The sequence below is a fragment of the Symphalangus syndactylus genome, chromosome 13 (genome assembly GCF_028878055.3).
Source record: "Symphalangus syndactylus isolate Jambi chromosome 13, NHGRI_mSymSyn1-v2.1_pri, whole genome shotgun sequence".
Taxonomy (NCBI): Eukaryota; Metazoa; Chordata; class Mammalia; order Primates; family Hylobatidae; genus Symphalangus; species Symphalangus syndactylus.
This window is the reverse complement of record NC_072435.2, coordinates 104,117,626-104,127,246: the sequence shown is the minus strand read 5'-3', so window position 1 is coordinate 104,127,246 and position 9,621 is coordinate 104,117,626. Positions and strand designations below refer to the sequence as shown.

Genomic DNA, 9,621 nt, shown 5'->3' with positions numbered 1-9,621 from the left:
CTCACTGCTACCTCCACCTCCCAGGTCAAGTGATTCTCCTGCCTCAGCCTCCCGAGTAGCTAGGATTACAGGTGCCCGCCACCACACCCGGCTTATTTTTTTTGTATTTTTAGTAGAGACAGGGTTTCACCATGTTGGCCAGGCTGGTCTTGAACTCCTGACCTCAAGTGATCTGCCTGCCTCGGCCTCCCAAAGTGCTGGGATTACAAGCGTGAGCCACTGCGCCCGGCTGGATGTTTTTTAAACAACCTTAGGTGTACTATGCAGGTACAGATAGTTCAGAATGAACCACTTAAGATACTACACCTATGCAGAACAGAGCATTCAGAAGTTTCTTCCCTAATGTTTGGCTCATCTACGACCACAAAAAACCCAAGAGGTTCTTAAAAGTCAGGGGCTCTGGAATTACCTGCCCAGACAGAAGTCAGAAACTTAGGCCTAGAAATCCGCATTTTAAACTCATTCCTGAGGTGCTCTTCACTTATCTGGTCCACCGCTTTAGGGTGCCAAGCTAATGCTTCTTAGATCTGAGCAACCAGTGAAATTACAGAAAGAATCTTCAAGACTTACTTTGAGCTGTCAACTATTATCTCACAAAGAACAATGAAAAGCGATAATCACCTCCTTTCATCCTTGTTCCAAAAAATATTATGTATATTTGTCTTTGGAAAAAATCTTGTACATGACCTTTACTGTTGTTTGCTTGGAGAGCTGTGTATGTCACTGCGGTCCAACCTCTGGGAACCCCAAGGGGCTTTGGGCACCACTTCGGGGTGAATGATGGGCCCAAGAGACAAGGCTTACTAGAGAACACCATCATCTTCCATTATTTTATTATTTTTTATACATATATATATATATGCAGATCTGTTTTATGTACAACAATTGGTTCTATCAAATATTCAGACCAAGGCATTCTACTGGTAATTTCCTCCCAAATCAATTCAGGTAAAATTAGATACTTATGCACTTCACGGGCTATCAAAACTTGCGACTTCATTATCCATTTCAGTTCTGAGGTCATACACACAATTCAAAATATACATTAACTAGGTTAAGGCGATAAAAGTGGGCTGAAAGAAACCACAGGATTCAGAACAATGAAACTGTGTATTTTGCTTGCATGAGAGCCATAACGTGAACAGCAAGTATTGTGCGTATCTCATAGCTCTTCAGTGGAGAGGGAGCGGCTTCTGAACATCTAAGGTGACTGCACGGCAGGTGGGAAACAGCTGGTGTGGCCTGCTGGAGGCTTCGCCGAGGGAGGGCTCATTTCTTCTCTGCCTCTCCTTTTTTGGGTTCTTGTTTCAATTTGTAATCAGCCAGGGCAGCCTTGATTGCATCTTCAGCCAGCACTGGAAGTAACAGAAGGAAAGAAGCCTAAGTTTCTAGATGCGAAAGAAATGGTCTTGGGAATAGAATCTTTAAGAGCTGGGAGGAAGTGGTGCTGGTGGGGACTAATGGGGTAACCAAGCCAGAAAGCTGGGGTGAGGAGTTGCCGGGCACGTCAGCAGCTGCTTCCTGAGCTGAGTTACTCCTGTGGGTGATCCTGCAGACAGACTAGGGTTAAAAATCTGTGATCCCAGGCTAGTTCCTTAGCCTCTTCAACCCTACTTTCTCTTCTATAGAACTGGGATAATCACGCTTTTCTTGCCAGGATAGTGTGGGGATTTACAGAAGATGTCTGACACATAGTAGGGACACAGCAAATGTTAGTTCTTGCCTGCTCCCATCAAAGTCTAGCTTTGGACAAAATCTTGTCATGATAAAAAAGTTGACATGCCCTTTGGAGAAAAGATCATGTCAATCTGTTGATGGCATGGCATTTGCCACATCACCCTCTAGTGATCGAGAGTTTGACCACTTTTATTTAGGAGTCAATATTCAAAGTGAGGCTATGGGGAAAATAAAAACCGAGAGAGCTGGAATGACAGCAGAAAGCAAGCAAATAACAGAGAACATCAGCTAAAGGTTTCAGTACCTAAAAAGGCCTAATAAAAGGGCTGGGGATTTCCTGAAACCATGTGAAAATGTTTACAAATGATGACCTTTCTTTATGGGTACTTAAAATTCCAGATCAAGTGGAAAGAACTTGGGTCTGACCAGGCTTCCTGAAGAATGAGTTAGTGTGTCTGCCCCGGCACCTGGCTCTTCTCCTGTGAGTATTACCCTGGCAAGAGGCCTGACTCTCTGCTGATTTTTAACTAATTTGGTTAGTAAACCTCCATCAATGCCCAGATAAGGCATCTGGGCTTTTTTTTAGGATAGCAGAGAGGGGGACATTGTACAACTGGGCTTAGTTGTTCCATATATACAGATGCAGACCCCGACAGGAATAGCATCCAGACGGGAAGTGAAGAAATACACAGGAAACAGGATTATGGAGAAAGCTGAGTTTTCTCCCAGATTCTGAAATCAAAGATTGGAGCTTAAATTCTGGCTCTTCCACTTATCAGCCATGTGACGTGGGTGTCTCAACCCAAGCCTTAGCTTCCTCATCCATAAGAGGGAAGTAATGGCACCTAGTGTGCACTCAAGGATATTGGTGAGGTTTAGAAATTACGCCCATCAAGTGCTCAGTATGATGGCTGGTGCATACCTCCTTCTGGCATGATTCTCTTAGGGATGAATGTGAGACCATGGGGGCTCTAACCCTCTGCAGTTTATAAGGACAGACTCATGAGCTCTAATTCTGAGGGTTATAAACATGGGCTCCATGACCTAAAAGGACTGTTGCAAACGCAAGTTGAAATTACTGCTAAATGTCCCAGCTGACTGGTATGGAGAGCAGAGACTTACTGGAGCAGTGCAGTTTCACGGGAGGAAGGCAGAGCTCCTTGGCGATATCTGTGTTTTTGATAGTCAAGGCTTCCTCCACCTGAGAGGCATAATGGAAAGATGGGCAGTTTTAGCAATGCTTTATCTTGTGAGGACCAGACAATAAAAAAGGGAGGCCAAAGAGGCCCTCAGTGTTGGTGGGGATGATTTCTGTTTAATAACTCAAAGGGCTGAGGGTCTTCTCAGGACTCCCACTTTATCAAAGCTGCAGCTGGGATTCTCAAGCATGAAGTATACACAGCTGCACTGCCTGGCTTGGGTAAGCAAAGACAGCCCAGACACTTCTCCAAGCCAGGAGTGGAACCTGTGAGAAGTCTCTTAGGGATCTGCTTGTGGCCTGTAACAGGAATCTTTTCCTTAAAACGTAGTGATTTCCTATGCTGGTTTTGTGAGTATCAGCTTCTCCGATGTCCTCATACGAAATGTTAGAATAAATCCTTTTGACTAGAAGTGCCGAATGGCATCAGAGAGGTTGGGAGGATGTCAGGTAAGTAGCACAGTGGCAGTGGCACAGCCGAGTCAGGCCGAATGCTCTCTTTGGTGTCCCCTTTGCCTGTAGGAGCATCTCCAGATCAACTGAAGAGGATGCCTGGGGTCTGGCTGAGAGCCCTGGGGTATAATGTGAGGCAGGCAGATCTTTGCCCATGAAGAACAGTGCCCCACTGCCTTACAGAAAACTAGATTTCCCAACAGCCGGACTCTGGCTATGTCTATCACTCAGTTTCCCAATTCTGCTAACTCTTCTTGGTTGATTCAGGTTCTGCTCCTGAAACTCAGATGGGAGATCTCAAGGTTAAAGAAATGTCCTCTCTCCCATTTTCTGATCACAATTCACAGTCCCCTAAGGGCTAGGTTCTGGGAGCAAAAGTGCCTTGTCTCATTTCTCCCTTCACCTGAGGACAGTTCCTGACAAATCACTTCAGAGCTACCTCCTGCCAGAGCAGGTTAGGTCTGAGCTTCCTGGCCCACAGGAGCTTGCCAGCCAGAAGGCCCTGAGCCACAGGAAGCAGGTGGCACGTGGCCTGGCAAACTGCTCTGCTGTGGAGCTGGCCAGCTCCCAAGCATGCTCCTCCATGACTCAGCTCCCTGAACCTGGTCCCTTGGGGCAGCAAAGATGAGTGCCTTGCTGGTTGGCTTTTCTGAGAGGTTTTAACAGCAACTGGATTTTAGAAAGTCCAGCTCTTCACTGTGTTTGGGACCTTTGATCTCTGCAGCTACCAGGGAAAGACACTTGGGAGACAAAGGGATGAAAAAGAAGTTCTAGCTCTTTATTATCTCTGTCTTTAGAGGGCTTGCGATCAGCCACCTGGATCACTGTTCTGATTTCCTTGTTCACTTTGCCCCCACCCTTGCTGTGTTTTTGATTATTTAATCCCTCTGTTAACACAGGCTAGTTTATTTCACCAATTCTTATAAGCCACCTAGAACCCTTCCTGAAACATGAGAGGAAATAAACAAGAAAATAACTACCTTATAACAACTCTCTGACTTGAGAAATTATAAGAGCATCGGTAACCTTAGAGAAAGCCAAAGATTTCTTTTAAATTCTATTTTGTTAGAGGGACAGGTGAGGATCTTTTCTGTATGTAATTAACACCCAAACAAAAAAAATAAAAATGATCAACAAGAAAAAAACCCAAACACCACCTAGTAGAATGATCCATAATTCCCAATTTGAAGAACTGATAATATAATCAACATCTGTGTAGGAGAAATTTTAAAAATTTAGAACATTAAAAAAAGTCATGGTTACTTGTTTTTGACCCATTAGATTTGCGAGCAACCTTACCGTCTTTCCTTTCACCCATTCAGTGGCTAATGAGCTGGAGGCAATTGCGGAACCACAACCAAATGTTTTAAACCTAGCATCCACAATCTTCCCCTTTTCATCCACTTGAATCTAGAAAAGAGACAAGAGTTAAGTGGTGAGTCCTGGGACCACCCTCTGGAACCTGGCACTCACGAAGGTTCACCGGGGCCTTCCCCAAGGGCTTTGGGCTTGCTTTCCACACTAAGTGATGGCATTAATTACTGATTTTGCCTTGTTTCAAAGAGCTCAGTGATGCCGGGCGCGGTGGCTCAGGCTTGTAATCCCAGCACTTTGGGAGGCCGAGGCGGGCGGATCACGAGGTCAGGAGATCGAGACCACGGTGAAACCCCGTCTCTACTAAAAATACAAAAAATTAGCCGGGCGTGGTGGCGGGCGCCTGTAGTCCCAGCTACTCGGAGAGGCTGAGGCAGGAGAATGGCGTGAACCCGGGAGGCGGAGCTTGCAGTGAGCCGAGATTGCGCCACTGCACTCCAGCCTGGGCGACAGAGCGAGACTCCGTCTCAAAAAAAAAAAAAAAAAAAAAAAAAAAAAGAGCTCAGTGATGCAAAGTGAAATGTAGGGACAACTATCCAGGCCCAACTGACAAAGATCAGCTGAAAAATATGTCCCTCCACCCCAATATTCTTTTGTTTTGTGACTCTGGCCTGCATTTTGGCTATGAACTTCTATTTGAGGAAGTCTGCTCACAGCTGCTGGGGCAATCTGCCTCTTTAAACACAGAGAGTCCACAATAAAGGTCTCTGGTTAATACTTTTTTCTTGGGCAGCAGATTACACTTAGTGGTTTCCTCCTGTTTTGTTTCTGTATTCCAAGATAGGTATGAAGACCTCTGGCAAGCTGCCCACTCGCCATGAAGCAGCAGATTGGCGCTACAACTACAGTTTACCCAAAGCACTGGACGCTATTTTCATGTTTCCCCCAATCTGGGGACAGGTTTAATTTACTGTGTTTCTTGTCTCATTGGGGACTGCTAGCTCACTGGGATTTTCCTTTGATCAGTAAAATTCACAAAACTCTTTAGTTGGCTGAAGTTGGAATTTAAACTGATACAGCGAGTACAAAAATGAGATTACTTTTCTATTTTGGAAAAAGTTGGCATAGTACACTAGCCTAGCAGGAGAGCTACGATTGAGGCCCTGCTCCAGTCATATCTAACATGGACTCATCTCATCTCACAGGAATAAAGATGGAGACCAAGTGAAATGCTGTATGCGCAAGTGCTTTGTAAACTTAAAGGGATTATTGTTATCACTATTAAAAGACTAGCCATACCTGTAATTTCATTACGTCACCACATGCTGGAGCCCCCACCAGTCCAGTTCCAACATTTTTAGATGTCTTGTCAAGGGACCCCACGTTTCTAGGATTTTCATAATGATCAACAACCTAAAATGAGAGGGTTAAGATAAATCATGTTCACTCTCTATTGGTACTGGTCTCTGGTTTGGGGGTAAGCTCCTCGGTCAGCATCTTGAACCTGGCAGGTAATCACTAAATACCAAATTTCACCTGAGTAGAAAGGTCTACACTCATGTCAATGAGAACCATTTGTGACCCCCAATTCCTTTTGTGTCTCCTCTACAATACTTCACAGATTTGAGATACCTAGAAGAAAAAAAAAATCAGTGAAATCATGTCTTGGTTCCATAGGGTTTTTACAAAAATACTTGACTTTTACCCACCTACGTCACCAGACTTGGGCTCAAACAGCAGTTTTGTTATTTTCAAATAAAATCCATCCTCAAAGGATGATTACTATTTAAAAATTCTAAAAATAACCATGGCCCAGGGAGGGAAAGCTTTCTTAGAAGCCTTAAGGTGACTGTTACACAGGGAACAATGCTATGGAATGTGTACGTTTATGTGTCTCTTAAAATAAAAACAGTGCCATTACCGTATTTCAGAGCCTGTCATCACCCTGGTGCAGCAGCGCACCCTGGCTGCTGAAAGGCTGCTAGTCCAAGTTTCTTCAGGGTGTAACCTCAACAAAACACACCCCCCGGGAGGGGGAGGAGTGAAGAAGCCCTTGGAGAAAGGGCAGAAGCCAGATCAGAATAAACATCCATTCGAACTGGCACACAAAAGGCCTTAATAACCTTGAGGTTTGGTTACTGGTTAGTAGTAAGCACGCCGATCTTCCAGTCCCCTTTTCCTCCCCATCTGACTAAGGATTTTGACTCCAAGTAAAAGGGACCTACAGGATAGTATCTAACGTAGGGGCCTTTTGTGCCACGTTGATTTATGACATTCTTTAGTTGTTTCTCGAGTGGGAGTCTCACGTCTGGGGGACTTTGCGCCACCAGACAGCAAGGGGCTGCAAACTATGCATCTATCCCTCCTTCCCCGCCAAAAAAACCCCCAAACAAAACAAAAACATTAGGCATGTTGCTTACAAGCCTGACTCCCCTATGCACTCCTAAAGCAGTAACAGAAACGGTCTCCTCGTGCTGGGGCCTATGTGCCAGGAACCATGCCAGGACTCCACGCACTGTAACATCCTTTGTAAGGGACAACTGAGAGCCCCCCATTTACACCTGGGGAAACAGGTTGAGAGGCGCGTGACCAGCCCAAGGTCATCTGGCCAGGGCAGCGGCGTGGCTGAAGCCGGAGCCCACTCCGGGGGTGTGTCTGTCCCTGGACTCAGAAAGACAAGTCCCAACAGGACCCTGCCTCCTGGGCTGTTGGCGAATTTAAAATTGGGACGCACGAAGTCGCGGCTAGCGGCAGGGCCCGCTGGAAGTCGCCGCCCGATGAGCGGTAACTGTTGTTTATCAGTTGCAGTGAGCCTCACTGCGCAGCAAGGGAAAGTGAGTCAGGGCAAAGACGTGGGAGGGGACAGCTCCTAGTCCTGGCTGCGCAGAAACCCGCGGCCGCCCCTCCAGCCCAGGCCTCCGCCGAGTCGGCATTCCGCGCGTCCCCTCTTTTGTCCCTACCTTCTTGTGATAGAGTCGGGCCGGAGCCGACAGCTCCCGGGCGGGCAGGCGGGGGCTCCGGAGCAGCAGAGCCGATGCCGCCCGCCTCAGACGGCCTGCTCCAGCCGCCGCCATCTTGCCGGCTTGCGCCTGCGCCAGTCCAGAGCGACGCCGAGGGGCGGGACGCGTCTGCGAGTCGGCTCCGAGCTGGGAGCGCGCCTCTCTGACGTCACCGAAGCTTTGCGCCTGCGCCTTACAGCTCCGTGCACGCGTCTGCCTTCTGGCCCCGCCTTGACCACGCCTCTCGGGGGCGGGCGGGGTCGGGAGCGGGAAGGTCTGAAGTCGGGGGAGGGCTTGTCCTGGTTGCTGAATTCTAGTTGAGAGAGGACCTCAGGCTTCTGCAGTGTGTGGCTCAAGTTCGCTTTCACAAAGCCCGCTGCGGGAATGCGGCGCAGAGGACCACCGAGTCCACTTTTCCTAACCCTATTTTGCAGCTAAGGAAGCTGAGATTCAGGGCAGTTTAGTAACTCCGTCCAAGGAGTTACTTAGGTAACTCTTGAAACGCTAAGGGTTTATGTTCAATTAGAATTCGAACTTGGGTAATCCTGGGTTAGAATCCTGGTTCGATTCTTTCCTGGCTGTGTGTCCCTAGACGAATGGTACCGGCTCGCTAAGTTTGAATTTTCCCTTTTATATCAATTCGAGGACAATTGCTTCATCATGAAGCCAGCATCTGTGTCGAGTACCTACTATGTGTCGAGGCGCTCTACTAGACCCGGGGATCCAACGGAAAGCAAAACAGACATACTTCCTGCCCATTAAGCTTGCTAATGAGGGAGCAAGGTAGAGATAGAGACACACACCAATACTTTCCTACCTCAAAAATGGGAAGCTTAAGAAGGAAACGAATACCACGTCCTGATTAAAAAAAGAATATATGTCTATTTTTCTCTCTAAAACAACAGCAAACTCAATTTATATGTCAGTGCCTAGCAATTAAGAATTTCTAAAGAAATGCGTATTAATATAATCATTTACTGTTGGTTTGCAGTATGTGATCTTATAAAACCGGAAAACTCACGTGTATTTAATGCCTGCTAGGTACCAGACGTTTACATTAAGGGGAGGAATCTGGGAAATGGATTTTTCTCTTGAATGGTGAAATCTATCTTTCACTCAGTTTTCTTTGCGTTTGAGGCGCAGTTGCTGGGGAGACTAAACCCAAGCGCCAGGTCACACTAGGCGATAAGTAAGGCATTTATTCGAAGAATCATTTTGACCTTCTCAAGATGGCGCCAAATTCTTCACTACAGACATCACTTTCGCTCCATGACTTCCTCTATGGCCTCCACTTCCTGCCCAAAGACCCAACTTCTGTCCGAAGTTGTGGCGGAACGCATGCCATGATAATGAGTTTTTTTATCTGGTGGGAGCTTTTACAAGGGTATAAAATAATATGAACTTAGAGTATTTGGAGATTTTCCCGTTATCTAAGGTTCCCAGTTTCCCTTTTAATGGCAAGAAAGCGGGCTTTTGATAAGGCGCGCGCCGCGGGCAGCTTCTGCCTCAGCGGGTCTTTGGCGGCCGCGGGAAGACCCGAGAGTCATTAGAAGCGCAAGATGGCGACTGCGGCCGCAACCTCGGCTTCAGAACCCGAGGCTGAGTCGAAGGCTGGGCCCAAGGCTGACGGAGAGGAGGATGAGATTAAGGCGGCTAGGACAAGGAGGAAGGTGTTATCGCGGGCTGTGGCCGCTGCGACATACAAGACCATGGGGCCAGGGTGGGATCAGCAGGAGGAAGGCGTGAGCGAGAGCGATGGAGATGAGTACGCCATGGCTTCCTCCGCGGAGAGCTCCCCCGGGGAGTACGAGTGGGAATATGACGAAGAGGAGGAGAAAAACCAGCTGGAGATTGAGAGACTGGAGGAGCAGGTGGGCCCGGGGGTGGGCAGCGGGCATCTTCCAGTCTTTCAGGTCCTCGGGTCCCTGTGTCCTGGCCCGCCTCCCTAGTCCTCGGCGGCGATAAAGCCGCCAAGGCTGC

The 9,621-nt window shown here is 47.5% G+C and overlaps 2 protein-coding genes across 6 annotated transcripts in view; one reads left to right on the top strand and one right to left on the bottom strand.

Moving 5' to 3' along the window:
• Positions 1–816: 816 nt before the first annotated feature.
• On the bottom strand, positions 817–8,043 carry ISCU (iron-sulfur cluster assembly enzyme). Of its 3 annotated transcripts, none has more exons than XM_055237432.2 (6): positions 7,603–7,731; positions 6,179–6,274; positions 5,942–6,055; positions 4,628–4,738; positions 2,800–2,878; positions 817–1,355 (listed from the first exon to the last, which is right to left on the bottom strand). In XM_055237432.2, the coding sequence occupies exons 2-6, from the start codon at positions 6,215–6,217 to the stop codon at positions 1,270–1,272; spliced, it is 429 nt and encodes a 142-aa protein (XP_055093407.1). In that variant the 5' UTR covers positions 6,218–6,274; positions 7,603–7,731; the 3' UTR covers positions 817–1,269. The 3 variants fall into 3 exon arrangements, with proteins under 3 accessions (XP_055093407.1, XP_063470599.1, XP_055093406.1); XM_063614529.1 differs by lacking the exon at positions 7,603–7,731 and adding an exon at positions 6,564–7,574; XM_055237431.2 differs by lacking the exon at positions 6,179–6,274 and having other exon boundaries at positions 7,603–8,043.
• Positions 8,044–8,936: 893 nt separating this feature from the next.
• The window catches only part of SART3 (spliceosome associated factor 3, U4/U6 recycling protein), a 37,397-nt gene continuing 36,712 nt past the window's right edge, over positions 8,937–9,621 (top strand). For 2 of the 3 annotated variants that reach the window (XM_055236339.2, XM_055236338.2), the window contains exon 1: positions 8,937–9,512. In XM_055236339.2, the coding sequence (XP_055092314.1) occupies positions 9,201–9,512 (312 nt within the window). In that variant the 5' untranslated portion in view covers positions 8,937–9,200. The remainder of the gene's footprint in view (positions 9,513–9,621) is intronic. The other variant, XM_055236341.2, reaches the window with a different exon arrangement.

What these genes read in the sequence shown, in the direction of transcription:
- ISCU (XM_055237431.2), bottom strand. Translation starts at nt 7,716, where the DNA reads ATGGCGGCGGCTGGAGCAGGCCGTCTGAGGCGGGCGGCATCGGCTCTG. An exon ending in CCCGACTCTATCACAAGAAG is followed by an intron (nt 6,056 to 7,602) that starts GTAGGGACAAAA and finishes CTCTCATTTTAG; the next exon opens with GTTGTTGATCATTATGAAAA. An exon ending in CGTGAAACTGCACTGCTCCA is followed by an intron (nt 1,356 to 2,799) that starts GTAAGTCTCTGC and finishes TGTTACTTCCAG; the next exon opens with TGCTGGCTGAAGATGCAATC.